The 24,065-nt window shown below is 44.2% G+C and overlaps 1 protein-coding gene across 1 annotated transcript in view; it reads right to left on the bottom strand.

The window, feature by feature from the left end:
* The window catches only part of ASPSCR1 (ASPSCR1 tether for SLC2A4, UBX domain containing), a 35,282-nt gene extending 11,429 nt beyond the window's left edge, over positions 1-23,853 (bottom strand). The window contains exons 1-12 of the mRNA XM_036394537.2: positions 23,755-23,853; positions 23,617-23,672; positions 22,877-22,988; positions 19,000-19,100; positions 14,947-15,004; positions 14,069-14,142; positions 12,832-13,240; positions 8,239-8,378; positions 6,807-6,888; positions 5,949-6,015; positions 5,143-5,205; positions 4,806-4,858 (exon numbers count right to left, since the gene is read on the bottom strand). Of these exons, the coding sequence (XP_036250430.1) occupies positions 4,806-4,858; positions 5,143-5,205; positions 5,949-6,015; positions 6,807-6,888; positions 8,239-8,378; positions 12,832-13,240; positions 14,069-14,142; positions 14,947-15,004; positions 19,000-19,100; positions 22,877-22,988; positions 23,617-23,672; positions 23,755-23,853 (1,314 nt within the window). The remainder of the gene's footprint in view (positions 1-4,805; positions 4,859-5,142; positions 5,206-5,948; positions 6,016-6,806; positions 6,889-8,238; positions 8,379-12,831; positions 13,241-14,068; positions 14,143-14,946; positions 15,005-18,999; positions 19,101-22,876; positions 22,989-23,616; positions 23,673-23,754) is intronic.
* Between the last annotated feature and the right edge of the window lie 212 nt (positions 23,854-24,065).

The raw sequence follows: 24,065 nt of genomic DNA, 5'->3' as shown, positions 1-24,065 counted from the left end.
TACAAGGAACCCAAAGCCAAGTGCTACAACAGGGAAGCCTGTGGTTGATCAGCTCTGGAGAGCAGAACATTATAAAACACTTCAAGGGACATGAGGAGAAGGCCGCCAGCAAAAACAGCAACAACAAAAAATCAAAGCAATGCCTTGAAGTCTTTATGGGTTCCAAAAACTCCACATTGCTGCCAATTTGTGTGTTCACTATACTGTAAATACACACAGATTTTGGGAGCATTCACTTCAGACAGTTCTTTCATTCCAAGTATCTTGGCAAACAAGTCAACAACAGTTGTCTTTTTTCCTGGTTCTGCGAGCAGCGTAAAGGTTCTCCCTTCATTGTAAGTGGTCGAATGTAATGAATGTGATGCCAAACTTGTCAGCTTGAATGGAAGGAGAGGGTGGAAAGAGCAGAAATATTGGTAATATGGTATTCCACCATCTGCAGTCACTTCTGCTATTTGGCTTCAGCACAAATTTCAGTAATTTATAAATATCTGAATGCGCAAATGTGCCCACATTACTGCCTCAGACACCATCCATTTTTCCTTACCAACAAAACCAACACCATCTTTAGAGTGGAGGATAACCTACTGCTAACTTAGGACCTGGGATAACATGAAAATTAAATGTTGGGAAAAAATCCAGAATGGCTGGATACACTATGGTAGTACCTGCTCTGGAAAAAGCAAGAGTCAGGTTATGTGCAGGCTTCTCCATAAGGGGAGCACATCAAGTGCCAAGCATCCCAAGAGGCCACAGCTACCATGAGTGACATGCAGCATTTAAGGCAAAAGTGGTGAATTTTGGCAGTTGCCTGATACAACCTGAACCCTTAAAGAGATGTATTACCACCAAAGACAAATTTCTTCCCGAACCTTTCACACATCCTCCAAACCCAACAAAGATACATCAAAAAACTTGAGCAATTAGTTGTACTGCTACTTTACCCAAGCTCTCTTTTGCCTATGATGTCTGGAAGAACTGCAGACTCCACAGTACTTCATTCACAGTCACATCCTATGCACCACAACTCTGTTATTCCAGAACTTTCTCACTACAGGGGTGCTGCATACTGCCAAGTCACCTTAGAGCAAAAGCTCCTCTATCCCCCAGCCCCAAAGGCACATTATTTTACAGAGTACCTTAACCATCTCTCTCCTATCTTTACAGAGCAACTTTGTCCTTTCACCTGCCTTCTCCCATATCAGGGAACAGAAGGGGAGCTCTGACTAAAGTTCAAGATGTTTCCCTTCCATGGACCACAAGATGAATGATAAGGGAAAGGTCTCTACAAATCCCCCTGCACAGAGCCTAGCCCCATCCAGGGCACAGTCAGGCACTGCAGCCTGCCCTACAACACTCAGTTTGCAGCCAGTGGGGACCCTTGGCCCACACAAACCTCTTCCCAGTCTGAAGTCTCCTCAGTTTGGAAGGCCACAGCCTCATGTGAGAAGCAGTGAGCAGGTCCCACCCCCAGTGCTGCCCCTCCTACCCCAGCACCACAAAGGTTACCTCTTTCATTCTTATTTCTGCTGAGAGCCCTGAGGCTCAGGCAGTGCAGCCTCATTGGGAACAGACACCTCCAAACACGGCATCCAACAATGACACAGCGGGCATGGACACAGCAGCTGGAGTGATTCCCACATCTGTCTCTGTCCAGAGCAGAAAGGCCTTTCAGCCCCTTTTCTCCCAGGCACCCAGACCCCAGCAGAAGGGAAAACTTACCAAGCAGCAAAATTATGGCATGGGGCCTGCACTAACATGGTGAACATTAAAGAGGAATAAGAATTTACATTGGTTAACAGCAGCAAAACTTCTCCCACAATCAGCCAGGCCAAACAGGGATAAGGCACCATCCTCACAGGTCAGAGTTCTGTGGTCTTTGACAGCAGTTTGGGTAACCAGAAAAGCATGACAAGGAATTCTCGTCAGGAATTGTTTCTTTCATGTTTGATGCTTCATCCAAGTAAAATGTTTATAAACACACAGAATCATTCCTGCCATAACAGACCGTGACCTGAAAGGGCTGAAGGGCCCCCAGCAAGGGACACAGGCTACACAGCCACTGGCATTAAACACAGCTCTCCCAAGGACAGAAGAACCATAGGCAGAGCAGAAGTCCGTTCAATCCAGCCAGTACCCTCACAGTGAACAAAAACCAGACCAACAAAAAAGAGTATCCTTGCTTACAAGTGATTAGCTAGCAATGGTTTTCAGTTTAGAAGCTTCCTGAAAAGGCTTCTATATATTAAGACACACTTACTAAATATCTTCCTTGAACTCTCAAATCAGTTCATCCTTTCAGTATATGGCACCCCGTGACAAGGAATTCTACGCCTCAGTTTTCTGACACACAAACAACCACCTTCTTCCATCTATTCTAGCTCCTGCTTGCCTCACTTGATGCCTCTCACTCATACTCAAGAACTCAATGCATTCCAGCTTCTCCTTGGCACGTAATTCCCTTTCCAGTCACAGCTTTTACAGACTGGCAAATCCTGACCTGTTCGGTCTTTCTTTGGATGGGAGGCATTGCAGATCTCTGATGAACCTCATTCCCCTTCTCTGCACCTTCACCAGTTCCTTCTGAAGATGTGAGACCAGATCTGGAGGTTATTCAGACAAATCCTGGTCCATACACAGCGATGTTTTCTATTTTGCTCTGAATACTTCACTTTTGGAAGGAGGTTGTTTTTGATTTGACTGCTATTTAGTAATGAGCTGATGATTTCACCACCTTAAGACCTTGCTGCAAAGCCATAATGATCAATGCAAGAGCTCACTGAGCTGCCTCAAATTACTTTCCCTGCACATCATCACATTTATCTATGTAGAGCTGGCTGGGTAAGCCAAAAATGCAAGTCATGCAACTGTTAACTAATGTGATACCAATCTCTTTGTAATGTCATGTTACAATCCCTAAAAAATATTCTAAGGATGAGATTTTACTTGCTTTCCACATTTGGCAAGCAATTGTACAGATTCTGTATAGTTAAGATTGTGCTTAAAAACTCCATTTTACTTTAATTACACCGAAATTCTCAACATAACCACCAGTTTAATTTGACTATGGTGCAATTACATGTGGCATGAATAAAAACATATCTTTAATCAGGTTTAGATTTGACCCTTTATCTTAGTTGGATGTTATTTCTCTTTCATGGTGACAGAGAAGATATGAGAAATGAGAAAAAATATTTTCCTTAAAACCGTCCATTTGCAAAGAATTTTCCACTTTTGAGCACAGCATCTTGAGCAGTCCCAGTTCTGTATCAAAGCCAAGGCTTTTGCACCTTTGCCATGTGCCACAGCAAGCACTGCAATCCACGGAAACCCACTGCAGACTGGAGATGTCTGACACTAAAATCGACCTGGTTCCTCACAAAGCTGTGATTTCTAATGAAGTCTCTAAGACTGGGCTGTAAGGCACCTCCAAGTCTTCAAAGAGCACTAATTTAACATGTGTTCATGTCTCAGGGAGCTGCCACGAAGAATGAATTTCACAGTAAATGTCACAACTAGGAAACCGGGAAATTGCCACACGGGTAACAAGCACCAGTAATGGTGCCAGGTACAGAACAAAGGCTTTAACACAGCAAATTAAACAAAATTCCTGCCAAAAGGTTTCTTATTTCAAAGACAACGAGATGCAATTATTCCTGCGGTGCTTAACTGAAAAAGTCATGTTTCAGGAGACATCCAGAGAAACATGAGACGTGCACTGAGAAAGAGAAAATAGAAGAACAGAACTGCAGGACGGGGGAGGCAGGCAAGGAGTAAAGAGAGGTGAGTAGAGGACTTAGAAGATTTCAGAAAACAGACCAAGGTTAACAAGGGAAACCAGAACCAGCATCAGAAGATCAACAGGAGGCCGATACAGGTCTGAATATTCAATCATCTAAAAGCATCTGCATGTGTATTTCTTCCACATGGCCTGGTCAGCAAGTTGTGGAACTTGGAAAACTCCATGGCAAACAACTTCCAAGGCATGTTAATCACTACCTAATTCACCATGCTGCCTGAAAAGTCCCTTTCTCTATCCCTCTCCCCACCCCAGCCTTTCTGCTCCCTCAGGGGCATCAAACAAGAATTCTCACTGCTGCTGCATGAGCCTTTACTCTGAAGAATTTCTGGTGCACCAGTCTGGAATGGTCCATGCAGCTCTGAATGACAGAACATTTTAAACAGTGTGAGTTTGGGGCAAAGTCACTGGCAAAATCAGTCACTCCTAATGTAGATGTGTGATCTACACAGCCAATAGTCTCTGGCCAGGGACCACCTTATCTGACACTTGCAAAAAATCTCCAGGAATCTGTATTTGAAAACCTGTATTTCAGTGTTTTCAGAGAAAAATTACAAAAGATAATGCATATCCTTCAGTGCACATTGACTCTCACACAGTGATTTCAAAGAAGTCAGATTTTTGTCTAATATGGCCTCTAGCTCCCACTGCAGCAATTGAAAACAGTTCCCTGTCCACACTGAGTCTCATCTCTTACTACCCTAGTCCAGCTACAGATAAAGCACACTGAGCTCAGCTCAGCTTTCACAACAACATCCCAGGTTAACTGCAGTGTGTACCAAACAATGGGAATCCCCAGCCCTGCCCCGTGTGCCTCTGCCTATTGCTGCACAAGGTGGACCTCTTCTGGTGAAGAGCTTGTGCTCCAAAACACCTGGTTCCACTAGCCTTGGCTGAGCAGAAGCCTACAGCACTACCCAGCTTCTTCTAAAAGTAACTGAAGCCTGAGGCAGGGGTAAGGGGAGCACAAAGCAGAGAGAATCAGAGCCCATGTATGAGTCCTTACCTCAAACAGCGTCAGACTTTCATCGTTCAAGATGATTCTGGGAGGTGCAACAACTGAAGTTAAAAAACAAGTTATAAAACACCTAGCAACCAGAACATCAAACACAGGTATGGGAGGCATCCCTGCTCTCTGAAGGGGTGACACATTCATATGCCCACAGAGGCTGCTTCTCAGACAGAAGCATAACATGGCTAAGGGAGCGGGTTACACCTTCTTTGCACTGTGAAGCTGTGTTTTAGGGAAGGCATTCCCTTCCAGGTCATCCCTCAGGCATCAACATCCCACAGCTAGAAACAGACTTTATAAAGTAAGGCCAAATATTACCAACAGCACTCACACAAGTAAAATGGCAACTCTGCATCAGCAAGGTGGCTTCTTACAAAGTCTCTCAAATTGCCAACTGTGGAAAAAGGAGAGAAAAGTTTGCTAAATTACATTTGGTTCTTCAAATGTTGGGCAAGAAGACTAACTTGTAACAGCAGAAATGCCTTCTAGAAGGTATGGAGATTGCCTTTTACTCCAAAGTACACAACTGCTCTCACAAATTTCTTGTAGAAAAAACAAACAAAATAAATTATTTTGATGTGCTGGTCCCTTGGAAAAATCTAAGGATGCCTACAAAATTATCAAAAAAGTTTGTGCAGGTAACCATGGCTGACAGCTGAAAATAAGAGGATCTCCAGTAATAACAGTAAGAGCTACTTGGTGCATGGTCTGATTGCCTTGTGTGAACTGAGAGAACCATAAAGGTATATCCTCTCTTAGTAGAGTTGCTCAAGTTCTTTTTTTTTTCCTCCTTCCTGCTTTTTGGGGTAGATTTTGGATTGGGGAAGGGGGTGAAAAACGTTTTACACACTAAGTCAGAGGAAGTCTCCAAATGCATCCCAGTAACACATCATTTCGACACAAACAAGGGGACAGCGAGTGAGACAGCCTCCTGTCTACACAAGGACAAGTATTTTGCCATCTCCACCAAGTAGCCCTTAGCTAACTTAACTAGCCCAAAGTCCCTTCTTAGTCCATTCAGGGCCCTACAGTGACAGTGTAACTACCTTCTGCTGCTTCTTCAGAGCAGCTTTACTTTGCCAGGCAACAGTGTGGCCTGTTCAGACACACTCTCATTGTGTGATTGGTTGCTCTTACCAGTCTCGGTGGGATGGAAGCAGCCCTGCAGAACGTGGCGGTCTGGAAAACAAACTCTCACCACCACCTGAAGCAAAGACAATGCCCATCAGGACAGCGGTTCATCACTGCTCTGTAACACCTGCCCCTGGCTTAGAACCTGCAAGTTCTTTATTTGTTGGTTTTCTTTAATGGGGAGATCTGAGGTATTTACAGGGACAGAAGAGCAACCTGGCTAACAGTGCTGTGCAGCTCCTCAGGGAACAAGGGCTCTCTGCCTTTCAGAGGGGGCACAAGAGCTCATCATGCGATGTAAAATGCAGCAGCACTTGCTCAGAGAGTAGGAGCTCCCTAAGCTAAATGATGCCCCAACAACAAAGACAGACCCTCATGGACAGGTGCAGACAGTTCACTGGCATCCCAATGTGTCCACAGCAGCAGGAATCCTCCTGACGTACCCCTGACCTTTGCACCTCCAGCTTGGTCAGAAAGCGCCTCACTAGGAAACTGCACAAGGATCAGAGTTACAGAGTAAAATAAACCCAACCTGTAACACTGAATCATTTCACTTTCAATGAGTTTCTAACAAAATGTCTACAGAGAGCAGGCAGGAAGGCTCAGTCATACAGACTGATGTGTGCACAACAGAAAGGTTTTGAGACATCTGGAACAGAACAGAAGCAACTCTACTGCCTGTCACTCAACCAGTGACATATTACCATATTACAGTACAGCTGTTTTCACATGGCACTCCTGTTATACAAGTCTCAGAAACAATTAATAGGGATGGGAATTTGAAAAGTCTCACAACTGAATCCCAAGGTACTCAATCCCCAAGTCTGGGATAGCCAGAGGAACTGGAAAATGAACAAATACTACCTTGGGGTAACGCTCCAACTTCTCCTTCAGCTGGGACTCCTTCAAGGACTTTGTCATCAGTGGAGCTTCTTCCAGGCGTTTCCTACAGACGTGGGAAGAAGGCAAGTTGTCTGTAATTTTACAATGTATTTTTACTTTATTAAGCTAGCAGAAGACCCAAGCAGGGCTGATGAGAACTGATCAACTGTTGAATGCATCTCTCACAGCATTTTCCCTACCTCCTGAAACTACTGAGCATCAGCAACAATACCATATAAAATTACTTTTATTGTACAAGTTCATGACAGCAGATGCAAAAAAAGATCCTAAGAGGACAGGAGAGTCTGCTTAGACTACTCAAGAAGAGGTGGACTTGTTAATCCAATAAACCAGAGGTTAGGGTTGGACATTATTACTCCACAGGGGCAAAAGAGCTACTGAACTTGAAAAACAATGCCAGCACAAAAAATTAAATTAATTTAATTTAATTTAATTAATTAAATTAGCAACAGGGAAAAAATGAAAAGTTTCAGATCATTCAAGAACTGGCATTGTAGATGTCTATTAAAATAAATAGTGGGTACAAAATAAAAGTCTACTTGTATTTAAGAGGAAACAATAAATGTAAGAAAGTAATTACATATTTTCCCATAGGCAAAGAAACTAGCTCAGACCCAAGAGATCCTATGCTCAGCTTTAGTACATTTTCTTTGTATCCAAGTAACTGATGTGTAACTTGCCTTTATTTTTATCCCTGGGTGTAAGGGGAAAGCATCGGCAAATTTGGAAATTGGGTCTTTTTGGGGGGCCTGTATTCCAGTAATCCCCAACCAAATGACTCTACATTTGTACCACTAAATACTCCAGACCCACAAACAGCAGAGCAATTTTCAGGCCATATTCTGTGTACTCAGTGGCCTGTGGGAAAAAAATCAACTCTAAGTAAAAAGTTCAACTTGGACTTGGCTATAGCATAAAAGAGACTGTTTCACAGTCCTGGAGAGTTATTGCAATGTTTAAAGGAATGCTTTCACCCACTTGAAACTAAATACATTCACAAAATTAATTTCTTCAAGAAACATACAAACAGCAAAATGGTGCTGTGACAGGAAGGGCAGTTTATCTTCATCCGAATTTTTACTGAACTGAAGTCTGATGAAGTAAAATCATGAATATTTGAAAGCAAGCTACCTGAACAGTGCAATACATTGTTAGTCAGCTTCCTATAATTTCCGTGTGTGTGTGTGTGTGTATGCCTCTTCCAAACATTCTCAGGTCTTGCCTTGAGGCTAAGTTGGTCTTTCTGATGAGGTCTAATAAAAGGTTAATTCAGGTTACTTAGAAGATAAGGTGTTTCTTACTGGCCAAAAATAAAACAAGCTCTGCTGATCACTGTCACTCTGCTCAACAACAGGACACAGCAAATCTCAGTCACAGCAGAAAGGGAACTTGCCTCTCATTCTGCAGCTGTGCCAAACGTTTCCGTACATCATCCACTGTGACTTCAAAAAATTCATCAGGAAGCTCTTCTGGGCCATCAGAAAGTTGTTCCAGTAGGTCTAGGTGACATATAAGGGGCTCACGTTCTACAAGCTACAGAAAAAAATGAGCTCCAATTAGTTTTAAATGCATTGCTCTGCTTATCTTACAAGGTTCCTGAAAAAGAGTAACAGGACAGTATTTACAAACTGTCTTTTGACCTGTTCAGCTCTCTGAACTAAACCACTGCAGGGTTTCATTGCACACCTTTCAAAATTTTATCCTGGTTTCTTGTGTGCAGAAAGATCCCTTAAACAGTAAAACTCTTTTGTTTTGCACTTACAAAGTGAGAGATCAGCCTTTGCTGCAACCAGAGCACACAGATGCAGGAGAGCAGTTCTCCCTGGACATCAGCTGCAACAAAGGTACTTAAAACATTTACTGGCCACCTGCCCTACACAACAGAGCTGAGAGCAGGCACTCCAAGCTGCACACCTTCTCACCTGCCCAGCAGGGCACAGAAAGCCTGGCTGCCTGCTCCCCCAGCCTCCAGAGCCCAGAGCTGGGTGTCATGATGGCAAACCTTCCAGTGCAACTGGGTCGAGCCTACAGCTGTGGTTGCAGTCATGAAAAAACCAAAACAAAACAAGCCAATTCCCACAATCCCCTAAAAAACCCAAACTGGAGCCCCAACCACTGAGATCAAGAGCATTTGCCATCTCTGCAGGCAGCAGGACTTTAATGGATCCCTCCCCAGGAAAGGTTATGTGCTGGCTACTCTCTCTTTTGCCCAAAGCAGCAGCTGTGCCTGTGTGAATACAAACCACGACCAGAGTCAAGCAATCGAGAGGCAGTTACACCTCCTGGATCTCAAACAAGTCAAACTTTCTAAATTGCAAAACTGTTAAAAGGAACAAAGCTTGCAAACAGAGAACAGCATACTGAAGGCTGCAGGAGATGCAGGGAGGACACAGCTCACGGCTGAAGAGGCTCACAGGAACAAAAATTTTGGTAGTTAATCCAGCATTTCTTCCTAGTCAGCTGCCAGCTTAACAATGCTACAGGCTCTGTGAATGAACCCACAGCCCATTTCTTCTCCCCTCATTCTCTCATACACTCTTTCCAATCCTAATTAACACCCAGATGTCCTCCCTCCATCCACTCACCCCTCCCCCAGGCACTGGCCACTTGGGAACAGGAGTCTTCTCAATTGTCTAAAGCACAACACAAATTACAAGGCAATGTTCACTCTACTTGTGGGCACTAAAGGGTAATTTGAGAAATTAAAAGATGGAGGTTGTGTGGGTGGGACCTTTGGCTACTTTTAGAAAGTTGAGCAGGGTCAGCCCTAACGAGCGGGTACAGGAGCCTGGCTGCAGCTTTCCCCAGGCCCGGGTGGGGTGGGGGTGCCAGTGCTGCAGGAAGGACCCCGAGTGCCCAGGACCATCTGCTGGGAAGCAGGTTGCACCGTGATCCAACCACTGGTGCTCCAGTGAGGGCACATCTATGTCAGAGGCCAGAGGAGAATTAATCAGGCCTCCCCAAGAACCCAGTGTACTTTAATCTCCTCAAGCAGGCTTGAGTTTCATTTCATTCTAAACACGTAGTGAAAATAGATGTCTTCTGAACAAGGCCAAACCCAAAAGACTGAGGAGGCATATCCTATGGCGTCTTGTGAAGGGCGCAAGGATATGATGGAGAGAACTCCAAAGTATCCAAACTCTGCATTAGCCAATCCTAAAGTTACCATTTAGTATTGGCTCTAACAAGGACTTTAGTTAATCCCAACAGCAGTGGGATTCCAAAGGGAAAGGGCCACCCCCATCCAAATTATGGTGACAGTTAATGGCATCTGCCAAGGCACTGGGAACCCAAGATGGCACAAGGCAGACATATATTCCAGTCCTAAGTGCTCCCTCCTCTTCCTTGCTGTGGGCTCCAACAGTCCTAAAGTGCGGACAGAATCCAAAAATTAACTTCTCACAATGATTATGAAAGAGACTCCAGGAATACTAACCCACTTCCCAGCCCACTGCACACGCAGTGTTTTCTGCAACGGTGATAAAAAATAACCATCTCCTGTAACAATAAATGGCCACCACACGGATGTTCTACTTTCCATTATGTAAACTGGAGGAAAGCAAGCTGTGCATTTTGCTGTCCTACTTCTTCCAGGAGCCAAAGATGCTGTGCTAAGGTTTGGCATCTTCCTTCTTCAAAGTCTATTCTTCCACCAAGGCTGAAATGCCAGGCATTTTTCACCATGAGGCTGAAGCCGTATGTTCACAGCAGCATCTACGTAAGTGCAGCCTATGTGACAAAGCCAGGTGTCAGGAAGAATGCAGTTCACTCTGGGGTCACCATCCTGCTCCCAGGGAAGCAGGTAAGCTGAGGAAAACTCTTACGATTTAAGCGAAATAGGGGTCATTGTGCTTTCCACAGCAGCAAGCTCTCCCCAGAGACCCACTTCCTCCCCACCACCTCTGGGAGCTCTAATCTCATGCTGAATCTGGTTTAAAGTTACCTTCTAATAATTAACATTCTGACATCAAAGTCAGCTTGCAGCTGTCTGTAAACCATCTTTAGCCCAAGAAACGAAGGGATGCCGGCACAGATTTTATCCAGCCTCTCTTCAGCTTCAAAAACCACACACAGGCAAAGCATTAATGGGAAGATTCTTTTACAAAAATGGACCTTTGATGTTTAAAAATAATTTGTTTTGTTTTGGGTTTTTTTTCCTCAGGACTGAAAAAGGACAAAAAGCAGATGCCATGTGGCTAGCCCCACTTGGCTGTTGCCGCTGGGAGGAGAGTGGAAGATGGCAGGAGTGGAGGAGGGAACAAAATGTAATCAATCAGCAGCAAAAGTACCAGAGATCAAAGGGCTTGAAAGCAGCCGTCAAAATCACATGCTGTTTAACACAAGGACACAACTCCCCCAACAGAATTTGCAGCTGCTTCCCAAGCTGCTCTCAGAGTGGAAGGCGGCTGGCTCCAGAAGTGGTTTGCACTGGACTGCGACTCTGAGAGAGACATCGCTTCGTGTGAGTCCTTCAGCCACCAGCACTCAGCCATGCCCAAACGCTCAGCTACACATCAGCTCTGCACTCAGTGAAATGATGAAGTTCTGCCTCTCCCACCAGTGCACAGAGAAGTGTGGGCAACAAGACTGCTGAAGGATAGCACCACAAAGCCCTGCACTTCTTCTCTCTTCCCAGACACAGCACAAACTCCTCCTTTCCAAACCCCTCATTGACAAGAGCGCAACTGAAGCAAGCAACACATGAGACTGGACAAATCACCCAGCCTACTGTTTAATTCTCCATGTTAAGGGTCTGCTCCAAAAGTTAAATAATACTGATTAGACAGACCCAAACACGTTTCTAATACACTCAAATATTCACTACTGCAGGTTGGCATGGCCTCTTTCTGCTACTTGTGCAGTTCATAGCTGCTCCAGAGTCCTTCCGTGGTCTGGCTTCTGCTCCTCAACAATTCCGAACTCATCAAAAATGGGCTGCAACCACAGAGAAGTCAACTAAGGTAGAGTCTCTACATCAACGTGAAAGCATCCGCAGTCTTGCTAAATTCCTCCTGGACTAAACTCCCTTTGAAGCTCCACAGGCATCCTTTCTTTCTACTTATAGCTTTCTATTGTTCAATCCTGGCTGGATCAGACCAGAGGAGATTCAAACCTCCAACTCTAGGAGGTACCAAAGAGTCAGAAACAACAAAGGGGATCTCTGAACATGAAAGCTGGCCCCAGTGATGAGCCAAAGGAGCAAGAAAAGAGCTGCTCACTGAGAATCCAGAATGGGAAACTCTCAGTGCATAATAACAAGGAGTAAATTATTAATTAAATGGCTCCTGTACTTCATGCTACGCTACTTGCCAGACATACCCAACCTTCCTGAAGGCATTCAATTCCATACAGCTGCCCTGCAGAAAACACACTTCAATGTCATTCCCAGGTGACTCTGGAATGTCATCACAGCATTTTTCAGCCATCAGTTCTGGTATCTCAACATGGGCTCAAGCACTTTCAGTTTTAACAAACACAGTTTTATTTCAGAGACCCAACAATGGTGAGATGTGCAATCTGTCCTTCTGGGAGATAGTTAGAGACAGGTAGACTACTTCAGAGGCAAGATATTTTAGATTAAGACAAAAACTACTTCTATAAGCAAGGAGAAGTACAAAAGGAAAAGGATGGAAGGTTTCTGCTTCATCTGCAATACTAAGAAAATTAAGTCACAGGGTCAGGTAACAAAGTGGCCATTTGTTCATGAAATCTGTGGCACTGAGGTGCAGGACCTTCTGGACTGATTTAATGCAGCTGTGTTGTCTCTATTGCCTAACTCTGGACAGCAAATTCTTAAACTCAAATTCTTCCTACTTCCTTTCTGAACTCAGACAGAACTGTGTGTCATTAAGGCACCTAATCCTGTGACAGAGGGAAAAAGTCCTAAATCTGGAAACATCTTTTTCCTCATGGGAGTGCAGCCTCAGGCAAGGCATGATATAAAAAAAGCCCTTGTTGCCCAAACTGCAAATACATTTTCCCTTACCTGTTCTTGCTCCTTTTGCAGTTCTTGGCTGTTCTTAGACTTCTTTGGCTTAGAAGGACCTCCAGGGCTTGAAAAAGTTGTTGGCAGCTTTGAAGATGGTACAGCTACAGGAGAGTCCCCCAGATGCTCTCCATCTCCAAAAAAAGGGACAAAGGGGGTAGGCTCAGGCTCTGGGAAATGCTGCAGCTCCTCCAAGCTAGCATGAGAATCTTTAATCGAGTCTTGCTTGTGTGTGCAGCTGTTTAAAGATATAGCCACATCCCTGTGCTCCAAGTCCTTTGGAAATGTGTTTTCTTGAGGTAGTGGCACATCCATTGCTTCTTCCATGGAGCCTTGCCTCACTGTTGGCTCATTACAAGGCACCGTGGCACCCTCCCCAGCAGATGAACTGCATTTCTTCATGACAACTCTTGAAGAAGACACCAAAAGGAAGAAAAATAAAATCATAATCCTAGGACTGCTGCCCTCCCTATTCTTAATGTGTCCATGACACAAAGACAGCACCCTCAAATACTCAAATACACTCTGATTTAATAACTGAAATACACCCTGATTGAATAACTTTCTTCTTCCAGGTGCTTACAGAGAACAAGCTCCAGTTACTGTGAAGTGTGGGGTAGAGGGCCAGAGGGTTGTGCAGAATAACAGAACAGGGACCCACTCCTCTGCAAGAAAACTGCCTTCTAGAGAAAATCAGCAGGCAGTTGGAAAGCACAGCTTCTAATCACTCCTGCCTTCTGTATATACCACAAAGAGGTGGTCAGGAGATCACAGAAAGGTTGCCCCTGTCCCAAACTCACCCCCCAACAGCCCCCAGGGCCTGCAGCAGCTGGGAGTTAAGTGCCCGAGATCCAGAGCAGGGAAGAATGAAGTGGTAGCTGATTACCCTCTCTGAGAGACTTTTAACTTTGAATTATCTGTTCCACTCAAAGGAGGAAGAAAAAAAAAAAAGAAAAAAAAAAAGAAAAAAACAAACAAGCTCTTTTAATCTGCACATGACTGGTCAGTGCCAGCATCTGCTGCTGTGCAAAGCACATCTGGGCAGCAGTTTGAGATAAACAGGCAAATGCAGTAATTTCTGAATGCCGCAATGTTTTAATTTGGCGTCTTTTCTTGTGACTTTTCTTTTTTTTTTTTTTTTTTTTTTTTTTGTCTTTCTTTTGGTACTTGAAACAAAATAAATTCACCATCAGAGTGGAAAGGGAAAATAAAGAGGCCAAACTTTGCTTCTCCCAACCTGATAATGGCATTGCCTCCAATCAGGCCAAGTGATTTCAGTGTTGTCCTCTCCAGGGCATCTTTTCCTGATACCTACAACAAAACCAAAGGAGAATAGTTATGGCCTCTGATTCCACAAGAAAGCATGTAAAGCTCTTTATAGAAAGAAACCTGTATCTGAAGAAATACCACACAACACAAGAAACAGGTGAAAACACACTCCTGCAGTTGAAAATCAGACCTGAATCCATCTGTATCAACTTGTACTGTTTCAGCAAATTCACAGCTTATTAAATCGTCTCAATGGAAGGTGACCCACATGTATTTTCATCCCATACACACATCCAAGTGGGATCCAACTACAGCAAAGCTACTTTTATGTCAGGAGTTAAACGACAGGCAACATCTCAGAGCTGCAAGACAGACGATTTCCTTACATACACCTCCTATCTGTCTGTAATGACCTTTTCCGGAATAAAGACGATCTGTCCACAGAGGTCAGTGGGAAGTAAAGGGGACAGCTAGGGAGAGCGAATTCCATAATATCCACATACAAAATATTTAACAAAACATTAATAGCAAAAGATCAAAACAGAGAAAAGCAAATATTTATTAAAATGAAAACACTGTTTTGACTCAAGCTTTAAAAGAAGCTGGAAAGAAAAACACAAATAGGTCATTGAGCTCATTTTATGGGCTCAGAGGTCTCAACGGCACAAGGTTATGTTCCAAGAGAGCTTTTTTCCATACAGACACGTCATGCACTGAAAAGACCAACATTTTTCTACTTCCCCTCTCAAGAAAGTTCAAAAGAAACACTTTCCAGGTTGGAAAGCAGAACTAAGTTTTCTTATGTTTTAGGGACATGAGACAGTTGAGAGGCCTTTGCTGCCTTACCTCATCCCGCATGTAAATACAGACTGGAGACCATTCACCATCCTGTTCCATCAACTCCCTGCAAGAAAGAGCAAAACACTGCAGCATCTGCAGAACAGCCTACCCCCTCCAAAACCAGCACAGAGTAACAATACAAAGTGAAATCAGCAGGAAACACTGTCCTCCATTTTTCTCCAGCAATAACCACTACACAGTTCACAGGATCACTATTAGACATTAAGTAAACAATTTGCTTCAATGCTTTCACTTAAAACATTGTGCCTTCAGCATCACATAATTTAAACACTTACATTTTGAGATGAAATATTACCAGAAACAAAGTTATGTCAAGGAGTCATGTAGGAAAAGAATCCCTTAAGTAACAGTCAAAATCCACACAGCCACTGAAGTGTGTGGTTCTGAAGTGACTGTACATTGCACAGTCTGTCTGCTGCTCTTAGAAAAGCTTGGAACTCCACAAACAGACATGCAATATATCCAGCCAGCAGGGAAAGACCACCTTAGGACACAGGTAGCATTTTCTGGTATGTAACAGGGAAATCACCTTTTGCACTTTAGCAACCTGCTTGCCCAGCAGAACTCCAGAGTCTGCATAACCAAACTTAGCTCAGCATGAAGTGACAAAATAAACTGAACTGAGAGGGAGTCAACCAGCCTATGAAGTGGAAAATTAAGGGAAACAGCCATCAAATTCCATGAAAATTCATCAAGGACATTTCAACTGAGACTCAAAACTCAGCTACAATGACATATAAATGAAACCAGAAGCCACTCAGGATCAAGAGAGCCATTGGAAAATTATGATACTCAATCTTTGAGTAATTCTCAAGAGCCAGAGAACATCAATGGTTTCCAGTTGAGGGATGTGAGGGACTAAATCTGTTAAGCACAAACCACAACTGAGATGTCTGGCTTAATTGTAGCAGTCTATATGCCATCTTGATCAAATGGTTAAAAGCTGGCAACAGCACAGTGGTATGGGACAAGGCGAGTCACAATGAAACCCAGAGGTAGAGCAAATCCAAACAGAGCAAATTATAAAACCAGTCCTGAGGGTCAGGTCTATTTTAGGAAAGACAGCAGCTGAGAACTGCTTCCAGACCAGTTGCAACATATTCCAGGGAGTTCATAGCACCAAGACTGTAAGACCACTATTTCAGAACACTTCTCCCAGCCACCACAACAAATCCCATTGTGCAGAAAGCAACAGACACACCAGAGCATCCAAACTACTGCATTCAAGTTTCAGATTATGAAACACAGTTAACTTCAAGGTGAACAACCAAACCAACACTACAGTAGGTTTGCCTCCATTTGTGATTCTGCAATTAGTTATTCTCTTTCAGGAACAAAACACACTATACAATGCTCTGCAGGAATCAAGAGATTAAGTTGCTCATACAAAAGAACATTGTCTTGTGATGTAAGACCCAGGCTCCAACCTCCCTCGCTCCTCTGGCAGCAGTACCCGAGGAAATTCCCAAGGCCAATGCCTGATGATGAAAGGCAGAAAAAAAAATCTTGTCTCAATTGGAGAACTGGAACAAAAGATCACCAGAGAGTGCCTTTAGCACAGCATAGCAGGTTACTGCACTCAGACTTCTCCAGACGATCCAGGAAAGATACTCATCCCCACCTTATTTTCAATAGGATTTGCTTCCAATTAAGATTAGCTGTATCCCTTGAGGAATCCTCAATAATGGTGCACAAAAGATAAAGGACTGATGAGACACAGAGAAACAGTACAGAATCACAGAAAAGGCAGACAGAACAGGCCACGGAATACAAGCTTGAACCTGAAGCTGCTGTCTGTCAGGAAAGGTGGATGACAACCATTTAAGAGAAAAAAGTCTTAGGTAGAGTGGAACGTGTCCTCACCAAAGACCAATAGAGAGGAAGCCAGTTTGACTTATAGAACCTAGTTTCATTCACTTTTCCAAAAACTGCTTTCCACTTCAATCCAAGAAACTCTTTGAAGAGTTTTGTAAAAATGTGTGGAAAACATCTGAACCGAATGAATGACCAGTGTAGAAGAAGAAGCAGTGAAGTGAAGAAGCAGTGAAGAATCATAATACCTATCAAAGATGTCTCTGAGTCTCTGAATTGCAACTGCTCTATGGAGAACAGCCCATAAAGCTGCTGAAGCTGCAAGCAGGCAAGAGTGGGAGATAGAAATGCAGGATTCTTGCTCATAGGGCAGACAACAGTGCGCTCTCAACCAGCCTCTGCAGCACAGACTCCACACAAAGATCCCCAGAGACTGATTTTTGTCTAACTCTTGGAAGCAGCAGGCTCCGCCTCCAGCTGCTGCTAATCCATTACATGCACCCACTGAGGCAAGCACACACATCAAACATACTGTCCTCTCTTTGATGTGCTGCTCTTCTGAAGGGGAACGGCAAGCAGATTAGATTCCTTCATGTAGTGATCTGACAGGGCCTGTAAACATCTTGTGCAAGGACTGCCGCACGCTGAGAGGAGGAGCAGCCCTACAATAGCTTCCAGACCTTCTTCAGACCCAATTGGCCAAGATGGATGCTGGAAACCCAGGGGAAATTCCAGTGGATTTAGAATACTTCCCTTCACGCACTTAGAGCGGCCGAGCATTCCAGGAAAACGTCTCCAGTTGGAGAGTCCAAGGAAGGATTTCAGCAAACATCAACAACTAACTGACTAGTTAGTCAACTGAATCAAAACACATTGAACAGCAACTCAGCCCATTAAATCCATACAGATGCCTGTAGATTCAGCTTGTTCTGTGACTAAACCATACACAGCACCTTTGCTGCTTGTTGAACTTAATCAAGATTGTAAAGTCCATCCAAACATCTGAAGTCAGCTTCCAGAGGCCAGAAAAGAGCAGCTGTGTTCTGAAGTTATGAACGCTTAGCACACTGCCGCAGTTAGAAGCTAAAGAAGAGCAACATGTATATGAGCTAGTAGTATTACAATGACCTGTAACCAATAAAACCACTTCAAAAGAGCAAAATTATATGAAAAGCTCAAAATTTAAACCAAAGAAACAACCAACTAATATGTGATAAAGCCACACAAAGGTTATTTGTCATTGTCAGTAACTACCGCCTTCCACCAGTCTAGCAGTCCCCACACTGCAACAGGCACTCCTCTCCTCACAGAGGATGTAGTAAGGGACAAGAGGGGACTTAAAACCCTCAGGAAAATGATACCTGTGGTTTTTTCCTACCTCTTTTCTCAATTAAAAGAAAAATAATTCTTTTATCTCTAGCATTTACATGAATACTGTTCCTTTACTTATGAATAAATGTCACATTGTAGACATGGTCCATGATTAAAAACAGAACAGCTGTCACAGCTTCAAGGCTTCCTCTTCCAAACCATGAAAAATAGAAAAGAAGTGCCTCTCTCCGAGAAGTTTATTAGCTTGACATTTCAAAACAATACAGCCTTCTAAAATCAAAACTAAAGACAAGAGGTAGCACTCAATGTAGACTAGACTAAATTAATAAGATTTCTAACCCATGCACATGTTCAATAAATACACCACCAGAAATTCTTCCATTTAAACAGGATCTAATCAGTCTTTTGAAGATTCCACATTAACCTGCTGAGAGCTCCAGATTTCCTTGAAGAACTCGCACAACAGCAAGCCTCAAAAGCAACAGCAACCCATATGAAAGAACCCCCTGCACTACAGGGAACTGCAGCACAGAAATACGGGGGATGGAGATCATCCAGGCTTGACACACACATCTCTAGCAGCAACCTGACTTCAAACGGATTTGTGTAAAAGGAAGGTGGTGCAACATATCCCAGTATCTTCACAGCTTCAGCAGTCTGTTACCAGTTTACACCCTGAATCAGGAGCGGTACTCCTGGATTAAAAAACAATAATAAAACTATGGATTGTCAAATATGAAAGAGCAAGGAAAATGCAAACATCTCTGTTATAGGAGAAATCACAATCAAATAAATGTAAATTCTACAAATTTGAAGGATTTAGCTGGGTCACTGTAACAAGTAATTAGTGGCATGCAGAGATCAAAACAAGTATTTTCTCACTGCATTGCTCACCTGATCTTTGCAAAATGGTTGAGAAGTTCCCACAAGGTCTGTTGACAGAGGAAGGTGTCTTGCAAGCGGGAGCCATCATCTAGTTGTAATGCTATCCGAACCTATAAGAACACCACAATTAATTCATCTGAAAACTGAATGAAAACTTATTTTTCTTCACAACTTTTTCAAATATTTTGGTGTTTCTTGTTCATCAGTGCAGGCACTCTGGCCTGAATTCCTGTTTGTTGGGATGAATGGCTCCTGAGTGTGGGGGAGGCCATCCTGGAATACTAACCAACTTTCATGGGCCCCGCTCCCCTGCCCTATGTTGAACTGCAACACATTCAGAGAAAAGCCAATGCAAACATCCCAAATAATGTGCCATCATGAGCAACAGAGGTGTTCTGTGTTATACCAGGTGAAACTTTACAGTAAGGGTCTTCACAGCTACATAAAACAAATTCCAATAACCCAGACATGACTGATGCAGCTGCACCATCTAAAACACCAACACAGAGCTGTCTACTTCAGCGTCATTTTGCAGAACAACTTCCATGGGACAAAACAGCTCACTTGCATATCCACACACAGAAACAATTAACACATTCCCATCCATCCCTGCTTTACTGAAGACCTAAACAACCCTTAGCAGTCTGAAGGAATGACATTTGTAACTTGCAACTCACTAATGCTTCCTAACCACCACATTCTGACATACAATTTAAGAGTGAAGTAACAAAAAAATCTCAACAATGATTCTGGTCATTAAATTATTGAGTTCTTGAACACCTGCAGAAAAAAGCAAGAGCCAGCTAGCTGCAGATTTTAACAGATCTTTTCCAACCTGGAATGTGAACATCCACATACATTATAAGGCACTACATAGACTTTAGAGAATTGCTTCCCTATCGCTCCCCCACAAAAAAACCCAAACCAAAACAAAACAAAAAAAAACCAAAAAAAAAAAAAAAAAAAAAAAAAAAAAAAAAAAAAAAAAAACCAAGACATTTCTAAAGTGAACACATGCTGGGGTCAGACCCAAAGAACTTCAAAACTTCAAACTCCTGACTGTCCCAAGGGAAAAGTTTAGCAGCTAACCAAGAGATAGATAGAGAAGTATCTATTCTCTAGATAATATTCTGCAGATTATTAGGTGTTATCTTAACCTTTTAGAGAATATTCAGCCTTTTCCAGAATGTCTAACTCTCAAGTTTTCCCAGTTAGTTCACTTGTCTAAAGAAAAATCACACCAAGTCCTGCAGCCACTCGATACAACCTGGTTTCTCCAGTCAACTTTAGTTTGCAGAAGTCCACAAAAACTGGCCTTATTCCAAAGCCTGAGAAGGACATTAGGCCAAGATAGCCAAAGCCACTTCTTCATTCTGTGTTTTCATGTGTCCCTACTAATACTCTCAGTGCAGCCTCTCACCAAGTGCAAGCTGTGTGTGCAAGCATGAGGGCAGGAGCTACAGAGAAGCGGGAAAGTTCCAGCAATTCACTGTGATTTCCATGGAGAAATATTTTTGTCATCTGCCTTGGCTCCCACCAGTCCTCACAGGACTGCAAATGCTGATCTGCTGGAGACAGGAATTTTTCTGCATCAAGGAAACAGTGGCATCATCAATAATGAGCTGACAGCTCAGTGTCATTTCATCCCACCACTAACACAATCGCCCGGTTTCTCCTACACGGGAGACAAGCTTTAGATTATTCTCAGCTACAGCAGAGCGATGACAGCTGACATCACCATTCTGTAAGAATCCAGGCCAGAAATTCAGACTACCAGTTGCATCAGTTTTTGGGCAACAGTTCAAAGCCAAACATGTCACGAAAGTCCTGTTCACTCCATTAGAAAAGTCTCTTCGAAAACCCCAGGTGCTACTTAGTATTCCAACAACCAGTGCCAATTATCGTCTAAGTTTACAAACATTTAAACAAGAGGCTGACAGCTTTAACACCAGAGCTGTACTGATGGTGCTCCTGTGGCACCTGCCCTCACAAAGGGTATTTGTTCCATTTTTCACTAAAGAACTGTCTTACAGGAAACAATGTTTTACACAAGCAAAGGCAAATCCAAAAGCTTTCTATTTTTAAAACATCAGATTTGCTGAACAAACTCATGATTTATCAAAACCTGTATTCTGTCTCTAGGGTAACTAAAGGAAAGCACACCTACTTCCACACACATAATCTTAATAGAACATACAGTAATAAAAGACACAGAATGAAATTCATCCCAATATTACTGCAGCCAGCTGGCGTGACTGAGTCTGCATCTGAACTGCCACTACATCCCAGTCACAGCCACCTGGCTGTTACAGAATTCCCTATTTTTTAACACATACTCCCTGTGGGAGGGAATTCTTTTTAGTCAGTTGTTCTGTACAAAGTCTTTTCTTACACTGTGAAATTCTCACAAGTAAAATCTGCTCAAGTTTGTGGGGCAGGGATTCTTTAGACTCCACTCTTCACATGCACATTTGCTGCATCTTCTCACCTTCATGACAGAGCAACCAGCACTCCCAGGGCAGCCTCACTTCTGTATATTGCGCTGTTGAACTGCAACTAAATAGTAACAACTTACACTTCTTTAGCTCTTCTCTTTTGTGATCTAATGTAACAATTCCACACTGTAACCCCTCTCCTAACAGTGAACAGTCCTTCTTGCCCTTTCTCGCAATATAACTTCAGGGGGAAAAAAAAATAAAATCATTGTTTTCCTTCAGTACCTCCCAAACTGGATGCAAATGTCAGACAGTCATCACTGCACCATTTCAAGAGAAAGACTTTTCTCTGGAAGGAACCTCCATTCCACCACAGCATTTCAGTGAAAATTTTAAGCAGATGCTACTGGTTTGTGGTATTTTTTTAAGTAAAGACATTATTTCAAGCACAAATGTCTTTCTACCCCCAAATCAGAAAAAAGGCATGAGTGCCAAAGCAAAGAACATGGAGGTTTTACAGAGAAAAGTATGAACATCAGGGACCCCCAAGACTACGTTACAGAGTGAACTAAAGCAGAGACTGCAAAGCCTTCTCACACCACAAAGTTCACTGATCAGTTTCTCTCAGCTGGATTAACTGCCTATAGCAAACACCACTAACACTGCTTGGCTAACAGACATTGAGAGACCAGCAGCAACAGACCTGAAACTTACATGAAAATGGAGAAACTTCTTATGAGGAAGTTAACAAATAACAAGGTGACTTAGTGACAGACAAATTTCCATTGCCAGGCTCCTTAAGTAAGACCACACATCATTTTTACATCATGAAAAGTTCACACTCAGTAACACCTATGCATCGCTTGAAAAGTTAGGCCTATGGCCAGACGGGTATGTATAGAAGATTTTTACACTCCTAAAAGTGGCCATAATTTCTAGAGAAAACACCATCCAAAAGTCCTTTGCAAATAATACTAAATAGGGACATTTGGCCACTGATGAACACAGAACACGTCACTGAAGACTCTAAAGCTGTGTAAACACACCATGAACACCAATGTTGGGAAAGCAGCAAAACAAGATTCTGTAAGAATCTGAGATTTACTCAAAATCCAGAGCTGGACAACAGCAACTGAAACAGAAATTAGGAAAGGGAACTGAATTAGTCCTCACTGATGTTTAACTTCTTAGCTATCCATGACCACTAGTTTTTCAGCTCCCCAAACCATCCCACTCTCCTCTAGCACAGCTGGTAGCCCATGCTCATGCAGACACTAAGTAAAGAATTTCAGCTACTTAATTACTATTTTCAAAAGCACTGCAGCCAGTCTTCAGCTGGTCTCTCACAGAGGCATTGCCCACGCCGGCCTCTTGGTCATTAGATCTGATGAGATCCTATCAGCACAACTGGTAACTGAACAAAACAGGTCACATTGTGTAAATGAACATACCGTGGTTCCAGCTCCTGCTCTGCTGGAGACTGGCACCATCTCCAGTTTGGCATTGTTGGGCAGCCTAGCAAATCTCCACTGCAAAGACAGGTCCAACACATTCCTCTGAAACCTGAAGGAGAACACAACCTATGAGCAATACAAAGTCCAGGTATTGGACAAGAGAATTCCCAGGAGGAATTCAACAAAATCAACAAAAGCTATTCTGCACACCAAAGGAGCTGCAGTTCATAGAAGTCACAGAAAAGGGACTCAAATCTATGTTCTTCCTTTAGAGGTTTTAAAGAGATAAATAGTAACCAACTACATAGCCAAGCCTGGTTAAATACCAATGTACTCTTTTTTTTCTTTTTTTTGTGCTACTCAGACAAACGAGTTGCAATTAAGACACCATAAAAGCGGAGGGTCAAACCCCCAGGTAAGAGGGGAGGCGGGCGTTGCTGATCTGTGCTCTGGATGAGGTGCACGCGTGGGTGTCCCGTGGCAGCGGCATGGGGCCTCGCCGTGTGTCCCCGCACCGAAAGGAGCGTGGCACAGGGAAACCGGGGCCAGCCGTCCTGGGCAGAGCTCAGCGTGTGTCCCGGCCCCTCGCACTCCCACCGCCCGCCGCGGGTTCCGCCGGGCCCCGGGCGCGCCGCGGGCTCCGGTAGCGCCGGGCCCGGCGCGGAGAGCGGCCGCGGGCGGGGCGTCTCGCACGGCCGGGGCAGCCGGAGCCGGCCCGGCCCCACGGACACACTCACTTCAGGCCGTACTCGCCGGGGCTGCCACCCTGCTTCCTGCAGACCTCCTCGAGGACCTGCGGAGAGAACAGAGGCGTCACGGCCGGCCTGCGGCCCTGCCACCGCCTTCCCCTCAGCCCCCTCGCCCCGCGGACCCACCTGGAGCAGGACCGTGCCGGGCCCCACCCGCACCGTGACCCGCCGCCCGCTGGGCGCCAGCACCGACACCGCGGCGCCGCCCCCGCCCGCCGCCGCCATCTTCCCCTGCCGTGCCAGCCCCGCGCGGCCGGGGCGGAGCCGTCCCGCTGCCGGCCCGCCCCGCCGCGTCGCGCCCCGACCGCACCGGAGGGGAGGAGGACGGGGCCGCTGGCCCGGCCCGGCCCGGCCCGGCGGCTGCGGGAGCGAGCGGTCGCGGACGGTCCCGGCCTGGCGGAGCCGGCCCGCGGCGGGACGGGCCGGCGGCTCTGCGG

The sequence above is a fragment of the Molothrus ater genome, chromosome 19 (assembly GCF_012460135.2).
Source record: "Molothrus ater isolate BHLD 08-10-18 breed brown headed cowbird chromosome 19, BPBGC_Mater_1.1, whole genome shotgun sequence".
NCBI classification, from domain to species: domain Eukaryota; kingdom Metazoa; phylum Chordata; class Aves; order Passeriformes; family Icteridae; genus Molothrus; species Molothrus ater.
Note: the sequence above shows the minus strand (reverse complement) of the source record. Positions and strands in the feature narration are given on the sequence as shown.